Here is a 19,539-nt window from a genome sequence, read left to right on the forward strand (position 1 = left end):
TGCTTTTACTGCTTAAAAATCAATTCCATTTTAGCTAAAATATGTATTCTTTATTTTTATGTATGTTCACATATCTTAATGATAAATAGTGTTTAATAAAGCTGTTTGTAGCTGATAATTTGCACCTCCTAACTGTACTCCGTCAATCCATCTATCTAGTGTAAGGGTGAACATGTATAGCATATGTTGTAAATAATAAATACAGAAATAAGTATATGTAGTTTTACATTCCTGACCATTCAGACTGTATACACATAATCTTCCACAAAATATGTCCAGCAAAACAAAACTAAACAAAAATCAAACTATACTCCTTCTAAGATGTCCACATTAATAGTGAAACATCAGACAAACACCTAAATATTCCATTATGAATTTCTCTTTCTTCTTTGCATAAAACATGCTCATGTGAATGGCAGCCATTTTGGATAAATGTAGCTAGAGCTCAGCTGGATTATTCCAGTTTGTCATTGTCAGGTATCTGTTTTATTTAGATAAATTTATGTTTTAATATTCTACAGTTTAATATGTTTGTGTGTTTTGTCGGTAACACTAGACTCATAACTTCCACACTTTCATTAGTAAACACAAACACATCCTGTTGTAGACTTTTGGATTTCAGGCCTATGGGTTTTCTAGGCAGCGTGTGTACTGCGGATGATGTTTATACAGACCTGTGCGCCCTACTACAGACACAGTGCTTGTAAGCTCTCCACTCCAGCTGCGCACCACAGCAGTGTATAAGCGACCAGGCAGAAGGTTTGTGAAGATTGTGTGAGTGTGTTCGGGTCCCAGTCTCTGTTCCGGCTGATCCGAGCCCTCCAGAGAAATGATGTATCCACTCAGACTCCCAGGAGCACGTCTCCAGCTCAGCAACAGACTGTCTGTGTGACCCTCATGATCAATCTGCAAGTCTCGAGCTGGGGCAGGGACTGAGAGAGAGAGAGAGAGTGAGTGTGAGAGTGTGAGAGAGAGTAACATTGCCAGCATTGAATGATGACTTCTGACTCTCTTAACCCTATTAATTCTTGAGGTCACACAAGGAGAATAGACTCAGATGCAAATGCAGTTCACAGCTTTAATGAAGCCAATTGCAGAGGTATCCAAAACAGCAGGCATGATCAAAATCAAAACACAGGCACAGTTCAGCCAATGAGCAAACGACATGGACCAGGCAAAACAAACTTGTGAAACCAAAAACAGGCAATAATCCCAAAACCAGAATAACAATAAGCACAAGCAAACAACTTGGTAACGTCAGCTGTGGAACAAACTGAGCAATATTTTTACAGAGATCTGATAAGTGAAAGCCTCTTGCATAGTGTGTGTATGTGATTAGAAACATGTGTGCATGATTAGAACTCAGGTGAGTGTGAACGTGCCGGTGGGGTGTGTTGCTGGGAATTGTAGTCCGTGGCGGCCATGTCTGTAGGCTGTGGTGTGTTCTGGGAAGTGGAGTTTGTGGTATACACGGACCTGACATTAATCTTGTGTCTAATTACTCTAAAGAATTAATAGTGATGACCACCTGTCGCTAACCTGCATGCTTTTTTCACTTGTTAAAGGAACGTGGGAAACTGCTCCTGTATGGCGATCATAAATCAAAATACATTTTCAAATAATTATCAAAGGCACTATATAACACAAAAGATAATGGCGAAAGAAAATACAGGAAAGTAAATAGTTTAGGGGTAATGACATGCTGTTAATTTGCATTTAGATAGTGTTTACTGAGCTATGAAATTAAAAACGTGTAATGTCTCGACTCTGGGAGTATAGCAGAGGAGAAGTGCAATTGTTTATGAGTGACAGACTAATCCATCACACAGACTCATCAAATTTATCTCACTTACACTCCAGTCCTTCCACTGGCTTTGAGTACATTTTAGAATTGATTTCAGTGTCAGCTCAGCAAGCAGAAACTTCTTCTTGATGAGAGAGGTCAGAGGAGAATGGCCAGACTGGTTCTGGACAGTTGAAAATTGGAAAAAGATCGCCTGGTCTTTTTAATAAAAATCAGTTTTGGGGCCTGCTGTAGCGTCAGATTCCTGTTCTTAGCTGTCTGGAGTAGAACCCGATGTGATCCTCTGCTGTTATAGCTCTTCCACCTCAAAGTTCAATATGCTGTGCCTTGTGAGATGCTTTTCCAATCACTACGATTGTAAAAAGTGGTTATTTGAGTTATCATAGCCTTCCTGTCAGCTTGAACCCGTCTAGCCATTTTCATATGACCTCTCTCATCAACAAGGCATTTCCTTCCATAGACCTGGATGTTTCTCACCATTCTGTGTAAACTCTGGAGACAATCGTGTATAAAAATCCCAGGAGAACATGAAACACTAACATTTTTTTTCCCATTCTGGTGTTTGAGATGAATATTAACTGAAGCTCTTGAACTGTGTCTGCATCTCTTTATGCACCTCAGTAGAGATAAAGCCTCTCACCTGTGCGCGCCCACAGAGAAGACTCGCTGCTCATTCCTCTGCTCCTGCTTATCACCACCAGCTTGTAAAGTGTCCCAGGAAGCAGGTGAGGGAAAATGCAGCTTCTCTCTTTTGCCCCCACTTTCTTGTGTTCTTGGAGAATATTGTCCGGGCTGTACAGGTGGAGGTCGTAGTGGTCCACCCAGCCTTCAGACACATTCCAGCCGAATGAGAGCTCAGCGGTGCTGTTTGAAAGCAGATGGAGACCTTTCACAGCTGCCGGGCCTGGTGGAAAAAAACCATAAGTATCTGTTTAGTCCAGTAACATGCTTATGTAGAAGCCTATTCTCTACTGTCATAAGGCAGAAGAAAAGCCCTGGGATATCTACTGCTAAGTGGCAAACGTAACCTGAAGGTTAAATATCTACCTTCAAGACAAGCAAACATGCATGTTATATGAATCTTACGTGTTTGCCCTTTTGCTGTGACGTCCTTGCTGTGAGAAGTGTTGCTGAAGGTCTTAAGATGCACAGTGTAGATTCGTCCTGGGACCAAACCCTCAAACAGGTAATGTGTGATGCCTGCAGGCACTGAAACATTGGCTACCGTGGCTTCATCCTCATCCAACAGCTGAACACTGTAACCATCGTACACACCCATTGGCGCATCCCAGCTAACAGCAAGGCTGTGTGTGGTGTGTTCACTGTCAGCCTGGAGGCCCTTCACTGGCGAAGGAACTGAAAAACCACAGACAAGTGCAAGAGATAAACACTTGGCTTGATAATTTTTGATATTTTCATAAGCTTTTACATTGTTTTACATTATTATTACAATGCTTTATTAAAAAAAGAGTTGAACCTGGTGTTTAGAGCTCCTTTTTTTTAGTACCATGTGATGTGATTTTAAATTTGAGGAACATGATACTAATGGTACTTGGGACAGGTCCACTATCAGAGACATGCCCACTGTGGAAAAATATATTGAGGTGATAACATGGCAGTCAGCCTTGCCAAATCTTCTGTGACCACATCCAACATGCACTTTTTTAAAAAAAAAAATGCTATAAAAGACATTGGAGAGACATAAAAATAGTTGTTTTGTGGCACTGCTGTAAAGAACCTCTTAATTTTAAAGGCCGTACCCAGTTTTAATGTTTAGATGCATCTACAGATTCACAGATTTGCTTCTACAGCTCTACAGATTCGCTTCTTTCAGGTCTTTTAGTTTATGTTTGGAATTTAAAACAGCCTTCAGAATATCTCCAAAACCAGTAGCTATGGTTCACAAAAGTTAAGCTGCTTTCCACAGGAAATCTGTTGTGTTTCCAGGATCTTGATCACTGTTCTGAACTGATCGATATACTGCTGAGGTAGCAACAAGAGAATATAATCAGAAAAGTGCCAGCCAAACATATAAAGTGATAAATGAGCTCAGGACCAGAGAGACTAACACATTAATTAAGATGTGTTTAATAAGTGAAATCACCAAACTGTAAAGAATTCTTGCCCTCCAGGACTGGAATTAATCCCCTGACCTAGAGAATGCAGCATTAAGATACAGAATTGGACTAAGAATCCACCTTTGAGGAAACATCTACATGTCTGTACCTTGAGGAACAGTCACAGAAACCAATTTTTCTTTTTCTTTTTAATAAATCTACTTTCACCAGGCTATGTTCTTTTATCCACCTCAGGCAAGCATTTTGATGTTTATTATCGTTCAGAGTTTTTTTTTAGAGACCCCATTCCTCACACTGTCCCTCACAGACACAGGATTTATTACATCTCACCTGTGCGTCCGCTGACGGTGCTGTCGTTAGTCAGTGCTCCACTCACTGTCTGTACTCTAACTGTGTACAGCTGCCCAGGTACGAGATCTTCAAAGTCTGTCCTGTTGTTCTGCTTAGGGACACGTCGGTTGATCTCGACCTGTGCGTTCTGGAGCAGGAAGACCGTGTAGAAGTCCACGTCTCCTGCGCCGGCACTCCAGGAAGCCCTGAGACTGCCACTGAGTGTCCCAGGGAGGAGCTGGAGGTTCTTAACCTGACTAGGTGCTGTAGAGGAGGATGGAAAAAATATACATAAAGTTTTGAATAAAGTGCAACCATGCTGTTCATGACAAAGTGAGCCAGATAATTTTGCTTCTTTCTAGAAATAAATGCATAAAATGAGCAAAATTAGCTACTTCAAGCCAGAAATTTGTAAAAAAAAAAAAAAAAATGTCTAGAAAAAGGTTTAATCATGGTATGATTTGTATAGTTATACAGTGGGGTCCAAAAGTCTGAAACCACATTGAAAATCTGGGATTAATTTTGTTTCCTTTTAAAATATGAATAACCAGAATGTTTTAGAATTTTGAAATATTTAAAACAAAGAAAGCAAATGTTCAATATTGAATATTTAATAGCACGTGTTCAGGCAACACTCTGATGGATTTGATCTAAAATGGATCATAAGGTTTTACACAAACTTGTGGAGTCCATGCCAGCTCGAGTGCACACTCATTAAAGCAAAAAGGGGACGTAGTAAATACTAAGAAACTCTGAAATTCATGTAAATATTCTAAGGATTCTACTTTTCACTCAAGTTGTTGTCAATAATACAATCTGTAATGAAAATTGTTGGATTAAATTAGAAAAGAATGCAAAATAGAAGCCCTATTTTTCACTAGTGCTCTCAGACTTTTGGACCCCACTGTATACTGTATATATACACATGTGATATGAAGTGTACATTTTTGTACATATTCTACATATTTTTACACTGATTTTGGTGAACGGAGAATTTCTGATACTGAAATCACTCACAAGTTGTTTTGATGCAGAAATAATGATAGCTGTCCACAAACAATGGTGCATTTGGGAAATAATAATATACAACTTCACCAGTAATTTTATATTAAATTAAGGTTTATAATTTAATTTACAATCTCTATATTGGATGTGGACATGTCTCTTACCGGTGCGGCCCTCTATGCGCTGGGCCTGTAGGTACAACCCGCTGATGGTGGAGACCACAATCTTGTAGAGAAAGCCTGGGGTGAGTGGAGAGAAGCAGTACTCTTGCGCTGTGTTGTTAAGACTCATGGCTGGGAAAACTTTTGTGTCGTTGTAGAGGATTTGGAGCTCGTAGTGATCCACGTCTCCTGGTGCAGAGTTCCAGCTCACACACAGATGAGTGGTTCCTTTCTGGGACAGGGCCAGCGAACGTACTGCAGCGGGAACTGCATAGCATACAGTGCTAATATTAGTTTTAGTCATGTTTTATTTACCTATATACAGTATATTTATACAGTGGGATGAAACAGCATACATCCATGTATGAAATATAATAAAATACCAATGGTAAGACAAGAGCAATGTTAAAAACTACATTTCCAGTGTAGAGCAGATGCACAGCCATGAGGACTACTAACCTTACTGCTAGCTTTTTTTTTTTTGCTCTGTGGATACATACAGTGATATTCAGACACTGAATCATCATTAATAATTATTAGATATGCTCAGGAATGAAATTGTAAATACAACTTGGAAACCCCGAGATCTTCCAGTGAATCATTTTGTACAGGTTGTGCAGTGTACATAAAGGAGCTAGTTTGTTCCTGGTTAAGAGATACAACAGCTCGACCTGGTTCTTTATAATGTGCCATAAATCTGAAAGAAATAATCTGCTTCTTATTTATAATTGATGCAGAGGCACATCAATACATGTCCTAGCAGAAACATTACATGCTGTACCACAAGAGGGCTCTGTTATGCAGTTTACATTAACAAGTGGTGGATAGACGGCAGAATGGAGGGATGGGTGGATCTATAGATGGATTGATGAATAGATGGACAGATGGACGGACAGCTCAATGGTTGGGTGGACGAATGGATGACTCAATGGATGGATGGACATATGGATGAATGGATAGAAGGAATGCTGGATAGATGGATTAATGAATGGAGAGATGAACAAATGGATGGATGGGTGGCTGCATGGATTGATAGATGGATGGCCAGAAGGATGGATCGATGGTCAGATGGATGGTTGAATGGCCAGATGGATGGATGAATTGATGGCTAAATGGATGGATAGATGGATAAATGGCCAGATGGGTGGATGAATGACCAGATGGCTGGATAGATGGATGGATGAATTGATAGCTAAATGGATGGATGGATGGATGGATGAATAGCCAGATGGATGGATGGATGAATTGATGGCTAAATGGATTGACGGATGGATGGATGTGTCACTTACATGTACGTCCTTCAGTGGAAATCCTGGACTCGTACTCTCCACTCCAGGTGCTGACAGTGAGCCTGTAGAGTCGACCAGGCACCAGATTACTAAACACACACTCGTTCCGGCTCCTCTCCACTGTCTGGTTCTGAAGGAGTGTGTTGTTGTGCAGGATTGCTACGTTGTAATAGTCATAATCTCCAGCTGCATGGTTCCAGTACACCTTCAGGACATTTTCTCGGGCTAAATGGATGGCATTGGGGTTCTGCACTGCAGACGGTTCTGGATGGGGGAGGAGATTGATTAAAATGGATGAAAATTTTAAAGGATATTGGTTATAATTATAAAGCACTAATAAATGACCTATTTTTTATTGCTTAATCAGTGGAACTTGATCAGTGAAAATATGTCTCAATTTTTATAATTTTATTTTGATAATTTGCTACCAGTTAGAGACAAAATGATGCCAGATATTTGGCTTAAAGTGTATACATCTTTATTTAAAACCTCTATTTAACTTGTCACAATTATGATACCACTGATTCATGCAAAAATGATATCTTAGCAAATACAAATATAAGATTATTAAGCAAATTTCTAGAAATGTTTACAGATTTTTAAGCATGATACTGCCTAGTTTGTTGACAGATAGTTTTGCTTATTTTAAATGTTTAATTCTATAAACGAGCAAAAATATCTGCCTGTAGAATAAGGCAATTTCAAGCTTAAAATGAGGAAAACTATGTAGAAATAGGCGTAATAATAATAATAATAATAATAATAATAATAATAATTTTGTTTTGTTGTTAATTTGTTTTATATTTGATATTTTTTCACTTGCTAAGTTTTTTTTTTTTTTTTGCATTGTGTCAGACCTGTTTATCTTCCCCTCTTTCCCTTTTTATTGTTGCTTGTTTTTTTATGAGTGCACGGCTGAAATTGTGTCCAAGTAAACTCACGTGTTCTTCCTTGGACGACAGTGGTGTTTTTGTAAAAGCCACTGCAGGCGCTAATGGAGATGGTATACAGTCGTCCCGGCACAAGGCTGCTGAATTCAGAGCTCAGTTTGGTCACAGTGAGCGTGTATACAATCCGCTCCCGGTCCTTCAGGTTGACCTCATAATTGTCCACATCTCCTGGCACAGCTTTCCATGAGACATTGAGGAAATCTGGACGTCCATCATTCGTGACCGTTACTTCAGCCACGGCTGCTGGCACTTAAAGACAAACAGGGGGATCTTTTGTACACTAATGTATCTTGATACAGTAAAAACAATTTAGCTTTTATGACCATTTACAGCATTTAATACATTTCACAGTTAGTTTGTTTCACCTGACTTTTAAGAGAATAATAATAGAATGTGAAGTTATATTGATAACATTGTTCTGTATACAATTATGTGACTTTCAGATTTGACAAAATTATTGAAATGTGTTGAAAACATGATAGCTTACTTTGTAGAGCTGAAAATGAGAGATTTTTTTTTTTTACCATTTTATCATATTTTGAAACTTTTCTAGCAGATTATTTGTGCACATTTATATCATTCCCTAAAACATCTAAATCATATCATTCCCTATATCACCCCTAAACTGAACTGCGCTTAATCTGCTGCATTCAGTGGAAAGTTGTCTGAAAGTTTCAGTTGTGTGCTCCATTGTTCAAGCCCTCGTTTTTGAGTTCATTAACTCTGGAAGTCCATAGCTGAAAATAGCCTCTCTGTTCCATGGGAAAACAGTTGGGTCCGGCCAGCAAGACTTTGATAACTCTTTGCCTTCTTCCTCTATGCAGAACTTCCTGAAATTCCTCAGATTCCCTTTGTATTGGAGCACTATTGTTTTACAGCGATGTTATCACATGATTAATTTCGTTCAGGCCAACCATTATTTTGTTTAAGTTCTTATAAGGGCAGACACGTAGCCTTACATAAAGAGTTTACACAGAGATAAAGTCTTCAATCTAAAGAGAAAAAAATCCCATCAGCTTTCCTTACATTCCCATAGTGAGACATTCAATCTACTGCTGTGATTTAGTCCATAGATTTTAAATGATGCCAGAAAATGCCTTTTTCAGGAGTTCGAATAGTGGAGCATCCAGATGTTTATTTTTGAACAATCTAGCTTAAAGATTAACCATATTCTTCACCTTTACTAGCTTTAAATATGCTAAACTGATAATAAATATTACTGTAGATGTTAGGAAGTGTTTATGCTGATCATGTTACAGATTACAGTGACTTTGGGAAATCTCTCTCTCTATCTACCAATTCTAAGGTACTTTTTATACAGAACCTTATTTGAGAACCTTTTTGGATGTTTTGGTAACACTTTACTACAAGGCCTACAAATAACACTAAACTAATGCTTACATGGTTAATGGTTAAAGTTGTTAATAATGTAAATAGTAATTATTAATACTGCAAATCATGGAATTAATTGAAAGAATTAACAAAGTTAACAAAATGTTAATACTTAGCGATTAGTATTATTAATGGTTATTCATATATAACTCATGGGCTGTTAATATATCCATTTCATTGTTTAGTATGATTGTGCATGTATTAATTCATTATTACAGAAGCATTCAGTGTTAAGTATTAATATATGCTTATTTGTGGACTTTATAGTAGTGTTATTGATGGTTCTTGTTCTTTATATACATAGATGCAAACAAAACACAGTGTTTTTATATTAACTTCGTACCTGTGTGGCAGTTGGCCTCAGCCTGTTTGGATCGTTGTTCACCACTGACTGTGCTAATCAGCAGTTTATAAAATGCTCCAGATTTGAGATGCGGGAGGTGGATAATGGTTGTGTTAGCTGGGATGGTGAGGTTATACACAGGCTCTTGGTTGTGTAGCAGCAGCACTTGATAGGAATCCAGATCTCCCTGAGGTCTGTCCCAGGTGGCACTGAGAGAGTCTGTGGTTCTCATATTGTTTAGCCTCAGGGAGGTCACTTCATGAGGCACTGGGGATAGAAAGATACAGACTTTTAACTCCTTTCAGTTACTGACTGTCTGAGATAGACAGATTTGCATCTCAAGACTCTCCCCCATCATACAGTTTCTACCTTCACTCCACTGGATCTGTGCATCAGGTTTAAAACACTGATGCTTGTCTACAAATCGTCCACCTAGCTGCAAATATTCATCATAACCTATTCTGTACAATATTCCCAGAGCCACAAGCATGGCTTGACTTGACCCAACTTCCCTCAAGACACAAAGAAGACATGTATCAAGGCTATTCTGTCCTGATGCCTAGGTGATGGAATAAACATCCTCTGGCTCTCTTCAGACGGCCTTCAGATGAAAACAGATGAAAACCAAGCACTAAATCTGTTTAACTTCTTCTTCTTATTATTATTATTATTAAATTCTGTACTCTCTACTTTGCTGTGCTAACTCTCACATGATGTCTCATGTAACAGGGTTTATCCTTATGCTATTCTTAGACCATCGTCTATTTGCATTAGTGTGAGGAGATGTTTTTCATGCAGTGTATAGTGTCTGTTAAATGCAAAGCCTTACATGTCCTTCCTGTCACTGCAGCAGAACTGCGGAGGTCTCCACTGGTGGTTATCACAACAATTTTATACAGACGGCCAGGCACGAGCACGTTAAATGTGCACTCTCTCATGTCCCGGGTTAGCCTTCGCGTCTGAATGGCAGTGGAACCAGTGGCATAGTAAAGTTCTACAGTGTAGCCGTCACGAGACCCTGAGCCAAAACTGTGGTTCCATAAAGCACTGAGGGACGTCTCATCTGCATGACGGATGTGTAGCTGTGACACAGGTGGTGGACCTGAGAGAGACAGAAGAAAAGCAGAAAATCTCTATAATTTCATGTTTATAAACTATTACAGGCTTGTACCTAGGTGACGCTTTGAAAAGACCGGAAAGTACAAAATACTTTTATTTTCATTCATTCCATTTTGTCTAGTGTCTATTTTTTCTTCACATTTACAATAGAGTCTGAATAAATTTCTAGCTGCTTGTGAGATCATTGCAAAAAATTATTTTAAATAATATTAAAATTATTTTACATATAAATAAAATGACAGTAAATGCCTGTCACATGCCAGTGCCTTCTGTATTGCTATAAAATCAATTCCAATCAAATGTGTACACTCCTAAATAGGGTTATTTTGTTATTTTCCAGTAATAACCAACACATTTTTTATATTGACTCAAATACTACTACTACTACTAATAATAATTGCAATGAAAGAGACAAGAATTATACATTCTATAACAACATTTAAACCGAGAAAGATTAAAATGGTAGCAAAAAAAAAACAATTAAAACAACTCATAAAATGAGAGAAAAAAGAATACAATTATAAGATAAAGTATTCCGATAAACTCAAAGGATAAAGATAATGAATAAAAATCAATCAGAAATAAATCAAAATTTGCAGTGGAATATAAAAAGTAGTAATCTAATCTTGTCTATTAATTATTTTATAAGTGATGGAATAAAAACAGTTCCTGGTCGTGCATCATGTTCATGGTGGTAGATTAGGTTGCATGGCTTTATTGTATATTTACACTAATAATAAAAGAATATTAAGTACCTATTTCTGCACGGCAGTAGACGGTGCTGCTCTGCCCTCTGCTCTCCACACTCACTGCTGCTTTATAAACTCTGCCAGGATGAAGATTTAACCCAGAAAATCTGAACTCTGTCGCAGCTTTATGTAGGGTTGTGTTAAGCAGCGCCTCGCTGCCATTAAAGAGCGTCACGCTGTAGCGTTCCCAGTGTCCTACAGGGGGCAGCCAGCTAATTTTCACGTCGCTGTACTTCGCAGGCTTCTCCATCTTCAGCTGAGAGACTTCGCCTGGAGCTGCAATTAACACGGAGAGAGACACAGTGAGATGTGCGACCAGTGCATCAGAATGAAACAGCACTCATTAAAGCTGATGACATGATGTGTACAGAGCACGCTTTTTTCCCCCTGGTAATGCGTCACTTCCCTTTCACACCCCTAAAAGGACAAATGCAGGGAGAAGTGACTGAATGTTGGGAAAACATGCATTTAAATCCTGAGAATAGCTCTATGGGTGGGAAACTACAGGCTTTCTCTCTCTCCCTGTCAATCAGAGGGACACTGGCCAATCACGGGTGTCTGTTATTTTATATATACAGCAGAGGACAGTTAGTGCTCTCCTCCAAACGTTTAGGAGCTCTATGACATTGAGTGAGTAGCAGTCAGCTACTGAAGCTGATGAAAGCATGTATTATGCATCGCTTTCCCAGTTGGTAGCTGTCATGTGATATGGTAGAGACGGCCAGTAGACATGAAATTTACGCTCAAAAGTAATTTGACTGAAAAGTAAATCAAAGGGTAAGGATAATACTTTATGGTAAATAATAACGAGATATACAAATATGTAAGAAACTGGGGAAAAAAGGGAGTATCCAAAACTCTAAAAAGAAAGTGTCACTAGTCCACAGTTATATCTGTGATACCTAAATATTTTTGTGTCTTTCTAAGGTCTTGTCTCTCATTTTTAAAATTTCTTTGTCACTGTTAAAGATCTCAGTTTGATACCAGTAAGCACCAATATTTTATCAACCTTATTTAAAATGATTAAAAAAAAACAGCTGGGGAAACCACTCTTGGAAATTGCTTGTAAAAAGGATAATTTCTCATGCTGTAGAACTAAAAAATGCATCGATATAACATTATAACATTTCTTGCAATATAACATTACTTGCAATGGCACTTCGGAGTTAACAGAATGGTTCTACATGGGTGTGTTTGAGCCCAAGACTGATTAAACCTAGTGAGGTAAAGTGTCATAGAAAACCAGTTACTCACTACAAACCGCTAGATGGTTTATCATTTTTTATTTTAGTGTCAAAATGCTAAAACATAAAGCCAGGAATTGTTTATTCACAGAAGAGCTGAACTTGGCTTGTCTTATCAGTTTCAGTCTTACATACCGGTTGTAGCAGTCACATTGACCTGGTTGCTGAGATCACCACTCCTGGTGTAGATCAAGGCCTGGTAGGTGCTGCCAGGTGTCAGACGGTCAAACTGAGCTTGGGTGGTGTTTGGGGACAGAATTTGCTCCTGCACAGCTGAATCAGAAGACAGTAGCTGGACCAGGTAACTGTCCACATCACCAGGCGCTTGATCCCAGGAGACCTGGAGGCTTGCCTGACTCCCATTGCTCTCCATATGTGCATTAAGGACCGTGCTTGGTACTGCAGGGTGAAGAACGCCAGATTGGATTTCATTTCAGAGGTTTGTCTTATAGTGAACTGGATTTGAATATATGAAACCTGCACTGAATCATCAGAAATGTGGGGAAAATACTTGAAGGCAAAAGTTTTCATTCTGAGTCTGAGACGGAAACAACTCCTTTCAATGCGTGATGTTTTGTTGCTACAATCAAAATGATTAAAGCTGTCGAGTCAAGTCCAATTCTGATTCCAAGTAATGGAAATCGATGGAGTCAAGAGTCGATTCTACACAACAAATTTCTCACTTCCAAAAACCAAAACTAGGGAACGACATTGAGCAAAATAAACAGTGCAATATTAAGTAAGAACATGGAATGGCTTGAACTGCTATCCATTTTAACACATACTGCTATTGTTACGCGTTTCACTGAGCCCAGGATCATTTATTTATTAACTGTATTTGATTTTTATTTTTTATTATTAGGATTTTTTTTACAGTACAGTACAGTATCACACTAGAGTTCTATACCCTTAGTACTCTGTCTCAACATTTGATTAACCCTTAACAAGCACATATGAATACATAAAAACTGTATGTACTGTATGTAGCTATGTAAACATACAAAACATATGCAGGTGTGCATGTGCATGCAGGTGCAGGCAAACTACAACATGTGGAATTCGAGTCCAAAGCTTTGGAGTCGACTCTCGATTCCCAAATGTTTAGAATTGAGGAACTGATTCTTTTTGGGATTGACTCCCAGCTCCCAGCGATTATGCATTGCTATAATATTATTATACCATATAATCAGTAATTCTGTTGCATCTCCATTTCAGAATATTTTTTCCTATAAGAGTAGTTGATAATATTTGAATGGGACCATACTGTACATATTGTCATTCTGCATATGCATTTCATTCCATTACTCGTTCTGTTGTGTGTTCTTTGGATAGTTAAGGATTCTTAGCTTCCTAAAGAGGTTCTACATGGACTAGACGAACCCTGTACTGTAAGGTTCTACATAAAACATTCAAGAGTTCCCCCAGAGAGACACACTAAAGAACTCTGTACGTTCCTTTAAGCTAGGCACACAACAACACAATTGGGTCACTTTTGCTTTTTGTACTAATAGCTCAATTTCCTTTCGTCTGTGCTTAAGTAGATCCGTGTCTGGGAAATAAAAAAGGCTGTTGACAGATGCCTTCAAGTGTACTTTCAGTGACACATGGTACCTACGGTACCGTTTGAATGTTTGGATTGTTTTAGTATGTTTACAGTCTGGTTTTGAATGTTCTGAAAGAGAGGAACTGGAGCTTGGGTTTGAGCACTGATTTTAATCTGGTGTGTGTGTGTGTGTGTGTTGGAGGTTTATACTGTGACGGTATGATTGACACAGTGCAGGGGGTGACATAACACATGAGGATGAAGGCCAAGCTTTCCCCTCACACAGCAGGAAAAAGAGACAGGGCGTTCACCCCACTGCCTGAAATATTGTGTAAAAGGTCACACACACTCACACACACACACACACACACACATATACACACAAGAATGAAGGAAGCAAAAACATCATCTCTCTTCACCCTGCAAGAGCCATGAGATGGACCTCATGTATTTGTAATGAATTCTAATGTTTGTAATTTGTAATGAATTTTAATGTTCACTTATGATAGAAGAGATCAGTACCTGTTTGTTCCTGCACCGACACGGCGTTTTGCATCCCTGCTGCCTCGGTGATGATGCTCATATTGTACACACGACCAGGAGTCAGGCCGTTCACCGTGTATGAAGTTGTAACGTTGTCCAACGTGGCGTTCCAGACAGAGCCCAGACCTGCGCTGTCTCGGAGAAGAATTCGAAATTGCTCTGTTCTCCCTGGGCCAGGCTTCCAGGACACACTCAGGCTATCCACATGTCTAAACATCTGAACACTTTGCACTGCTGAAGGTCCTGGACGACAAACACAGAATCAGAAGTGTCATAAACCACACTGTTTTCTGAGATTTATTTCCCAGCTTTTGTTGAACACAGGAGAGCATTCCTGAGTACTAGTGCTTGTTCCAACTCTAGTTTAGATGTGGCTCTCTCCATTATTTATACTCTCTCAGAAACATGGTACAAAAACCTCACCACTCCTTGTTGCTGGTGTGGTACCCTCACACCAGTACATCTTTTGTACCTCTTGTGTATTGTTTACCTAGAAATGTGCGTATAGTGCACCTTCACTCTATAAGAAAATTACGGTCCAATTATGCGCCTTAAATCTTTTTAAAGTTCCAATGTATACACATTTCCAAGTTAAAGATACACATTAAATGATAAACATGCACTTGTTTCTCTCCATTAACAACTTTGACTTTATTCAACATCATTTATTTAGATAAATCAATTAAAAAAAATTTAAACCTAATGAATATTCATAGTATGTAATGGCATTTTTCATTTTTTTATTACATTTCTTACTATGGTGGGAAAAAAATCACTTCAGCTCTATTACACAATGACTTCGAAGTGGCTCTCGACTGCACAGTTTTTGTGTAAGAGCATGCCAGGGCAGCCAGCGGGTGCGATGTGTGACCGAGATAAGATTGTTCTGGAGCATTTAAATAATGCCAACCCTGGCTGGATGCTGAGCCGCCCATGGAGAGCTCATTGTGGGAAAGTGAGTACCGGAAAGAGGACCTTTAGGGATGAAGGCCAAAGCTAGACAGCCGCTACCACCAAGCAGCTGCTTTTTCTGCAGCTCTTCCTCCCTGGTGGCTCATTGAAACTTAAATTGTATGAGTTTATTACAACAATGCTACTGTGTTATGACTTTTAAATAACTCTAGAGACTGCATGACATCTCTGTAGGCAGGAGGTTTAATCAAAACCAAGCAGCTAATGTAACGTAATATTGGATTTATACACCCTTAGAAAAAAATTTCTCAGTTCTCAATGAAGCCTTAAAGCTATAACCATAACCCTTGAGGAACCCTTTTTTCCTGAAAGGGTATGTACTAAGAATCATTTAGAATTTTATGAACATTACATTCATTTTCATGCTCAGTTATAACAATGTTAATAATTTTAGTAACCTTGGAGCAGTGCAATATACAGTATATGCAGCATGCTGTTACAGGAAATTAATCAGTGACAGGATGGTGGGATGCAGCTCGATGCTTTGATACCACAGCAAATTGTCGATGTTAACAATTTTTATTTATTAATGAAGGACACATTATATCTGTCTATAGTTACAGTACTGTGCAAAAGTCTTAGAGTCTTAGGCACATGCAAAGAAATGCTGTAAAGCAAAGATGCCTTCAAAAATAATGAAATTAAATGTTTCTACATTTAAAAAATACTATAAAGAGCAGTAAACAGTAATAAATGAAACAAATTCAATATTTGGTGTGACGAGCCTTCACTTTAAAAAAAAAAAAAATAGTAGTCTCAGGTACAATATGTGCAGTTTTATAAGGAAATGATCTGTAAGTGTTACTGAGCATCTTACAGAAGCAGCCACAGTTCTTCTTTGACTGTCACACTTGCTTCTTATTTCTGCAGCAAAACCCAGCAGCCTTCATTATGTTTTTTTGTCTGAAAAGTGTCTCTTATGTAATATGCTGCTTTCTTTACTGACATACAAACATTTTTCTGTAACATTTAATTTTGTGCTGGAAAACTAATGTTTGGAAATCTTTTTAAAAATAAAATGTTTTTATACTGAATCAATAATGTAGAAGTCATCAAATAAAAATCTATAACAAAATTTGTACTAAAAAAAAAATAGGGTGGCCAAGACTTTTGCACAGTACTGTATATTTGTGGAAGGTCCATGAGACAAGTTAGTTCTTTACATTATAGCAGCTATAAACAGTCATTCCCTCATCAGCCTCTCTTTTCTGACTGACCGTTACACCCGAGAGTCCTTCCACAAATGGTACATAAACATCACCATACCAACAATGAGACGTTTTTTTTTTTGTTGTTGTTGTTGTTAAACAACAGCATGTATTATCAGGCTTAGATTACATCGATCAGCCGCTATGTGAATGAGCTTTTACTACAGAAATGATAATGTATTAGCACGTTAATATAAACCTGTGATTTGCCTTACAGTTGGTACTTCAAGCAGAGCTGTTGTTCTAGAAACGTATTCGGAACTCACTGACCAATCGGATTCGAGTGCTGTGGTACAATTAAATACAACAACAACAGCAACAGCAACAACAATAACAATAACAACAGCAAAACCCTCATATAGAGTTTCACAAAGCTCGAATAAATTACTTTCATGAATTCCTCATCTACATTTTGTACTCCACACATTCGTACTAATTTGTTAACAATCTTTATGTGCTGAAAAACAAAAAATGATCATTAACCGATTGTTCACTCAAGCGAATGTTTCAGGTTTCTTGTTCTTGTACAAGAGCTTTTTCTGTCTCTTGTACATTCTTGGCTATAAAGCGCAGCAGTAAACTTGGTGTTATATTTTTAGCCTTTGGGAGTGCACCTTTAATGTACAAATATCACAGGGGTTTAGGTGATGGCATCACTGTGAGGGTCAAGAGCAGAGCTGCGCTGTTAACCCGATTAAACCTCCAACCAAAACAGAACGCAGCCCCCCTTCCCATTTCCTTTAGCACACAAGAACAATGGGGTGGGAAAGGGCAGGGGAGAGGAGAGGCCAGAACAGTCTGGAAATACTTCACGTTAGACTGCTGTTCTGGAGCCAAGCCAAACATCAGACACAATGTCACCTAAACACACACACACACACACACACGTCTTTATACCCGTCAATAAAACCAAGACTTTTGAAATATTCTTTACCAAATAAAAGCAATCCTAATGTCTGATCAAATGTAAATGCTATATCATTTATCATCCTCACTATAAAGGGATTGATAGGCACGACGTAGCCTGTTCTTGTAGGGAAAAAATACTGGTCTTTGTCCAAACGTAAATACTTTTGCCTATTTTAAGAATGTTATCAATGTCTTGACTTCAAATATCGCATATAGCATGTTTTACTGCTTAACACATAATTTAAAAAGATTACGCAGGACCACAATTTTTCAAAATGTACCACCGTCATTAATAATTGCTTGTGCTATGTTTAACAGCAATTATCCATGTCTTCTATGCCAGTGTGGAGAAATGTGGGTTCAGTTTATCATGCTAATGCTATGACAAATCTGAATTTTGGATAAAGTTCATTTCAGGTCCTGCCAAAACAGGTCTTGCTTAACATTGCTGGAGATTCACAAACAACCTCGATGCAAACATAATTGTGTGGGTTGAAATTACTGTATAGTTTCACCTCATCTTTTTTTTTTCATTTTTCAAACATTTCTCTTATGAACTTCTTACTGCTAATTTACTGATGTTAAGCTGAGCTAGCTTTCTTAGTTCCGCCTTCTATGATTTCATTAGTGCTTCAAAAATTCTTTGCCTAAACTTAACCATGACCCTAAATTTTACGCAATCAAATCTGTAGGAATATTTCAACGTGTTTGATGTCTCAGCACATAGATAATGGGTTATGAACTAATTCACCTCTAAATTACAGTAAACTCAGACTTTCTGTAAGTTTTTGTTTGTGTATCATTGGTTTTTTACTTGTCACAACACCAACATACCAAAACGTAGACAATCTAAAATATGAATTGAATAGCCTATTAGCTATACAAGGTCATCCACATCTATCCATAAGGCTTCAGAACCACTTTTCCATCTTATAATACAGCCTTGATTTAGTGCTTTAAATATGTCTCAGAGGACAATAAGTAAATTGTCTGACTCATAGAAATATTTCCACTCAGCATTCAAAACTTCAGCTTTCATTACATTCCTTACTGTGATCATAGAAACGTCATTTATTCAGTTACCAAACTGAAATAGTAGAAAATAGCTTTTACATGCATAAACCAGATAAACCAGAAACATGTTGCACTGAGAGTGGGAAATAATCTAGAGAGCAAAACAAATTACAAGCATAATATATAATGTTAAATTACAGTTATGGTCTCGAGTGATTTGGTCGTGATGTCATATTTCAACATCTTGAAGTGTGGACACAGTGCATGAAAGGGTTAACGTTAAACCAGCACAGGTGAAGAAAATGCCCATTATGCACCGGGGATGTAAATCTAAGAAGCACTCATGCAAGTCACAGAAAGTATGTCACTTACTTGTGGGAAGGGACACATTGTATTGATTACTATCTGTCTTCGATATTATAGTCAGGTGGTACCATGTTCCAGGGTCCAAATTCACAAGTTTACATTTAGTCATTTCCCAATTTTCTTGATCTTGATCACAGTCTGTTGAGTTCTCAGGCCTGTCCGCAATATTCACTCTGAATTGGCAATCCACATCTGAGTTGTTCAGTGTGAGCTGTATAGAATCGGTGCGGATTTGGAAGGTCTTGAGAACTTTAATGCTACATTGCTGAGTATCGGCCAGCAGCACACCCTGAAAAATAAATTAATTAATTAATTAATAAATGAATAAATAATCGTCATCATCATCGCTGTTGTCATCATCATCATCATCAACATCATTGTTTCAGTATGTAATTTTTATGACATCATTGTTTCAGTATGTAATTTTTATGGCTAATTCAGATAATTAGCCATAATGATCTGGAATTACACTTAATGTGCTGAACTTTTGTTTCAGACTAGATTTTGTGACCTTTTTTTT

General features: G+C 38.1%; 1 protein-coding gene across 2 annotated transcripts in view; it reads right to left on the minus strand.

Moving 5' to 3' along the window:
* Positions 1-19,539, minus strand: part of ptprb (protein tyrosine phosphatase receptor type b) — a 45,166-nt gene that overhangs the window by 25,035 nt on the left and 592 nt on the right. For both annotated transcript variants that reach the window (XR_008304697.1, XM_026922785.3), the window contains exons 2-14: positions 19,026-19,308; positions 14,530-14,793; positions 12,600-12,863; positions 11,227-11,496; positions 10,182-10,454; positions 9,353-9,619; positions 7,609-7,866; positions 6,668-6,931; positions 5,382-5,645; positions 4,213-4,476; positions 2,891-3,160; positions 2,445-2,708; positions 675-932 (exon numbers count right to left, since the gene is read on the minus strand). Coding sequence is in view for 1 of the 2 variants with exons in the window: in XM_026922785.3 (XP_026778586.3) it covers positions 675-932; positions 2,445-2,708; positions 2,891-3,160; positions 4,213-4,476; positions 5,382-5,645; positions 6,668-6,931; positions 7,609-7,866; positions 9,353-9,619; positions 10,182-10,454; positions 11,227-11,496; positions 12,600-12,863; positions 14,530-14,793; positions 19,026-19,308 (3,463 nt within the window). In the remaining variant the exon portion in view is untranslated. The remainder of the gene's footprint in view (positions 1-674; positions 933-2,444; positions 2,709-2,890; positions 3,161-4,212; positions 4,477-5,381; positions 5,646-6,667; positions 6,932-7,608; positions 7,867-9,352; positions 9,620-10,181; positions 10,455-11,226; positions 11,497-12,599; positions 12,864-14,529; positions 14,794-19,025; positions 19,309-19,539) is intronic.

Source organism: Pangasianodon hypophthalmus, chromosome 18 (assembly GCF_027358585.1).
Source record: "Pangasianodon hypophthalmus isolate fPanHyp1 chromosome 18, fPanHyp1.pri, whole genome shotgun sequence".
NCBI lineage: Eukaryota > Metazoa > Chordata > Actinopteri > Siluriformes > Pangasiidae > Pangasianodon > Pangasianodon hypophthalmus.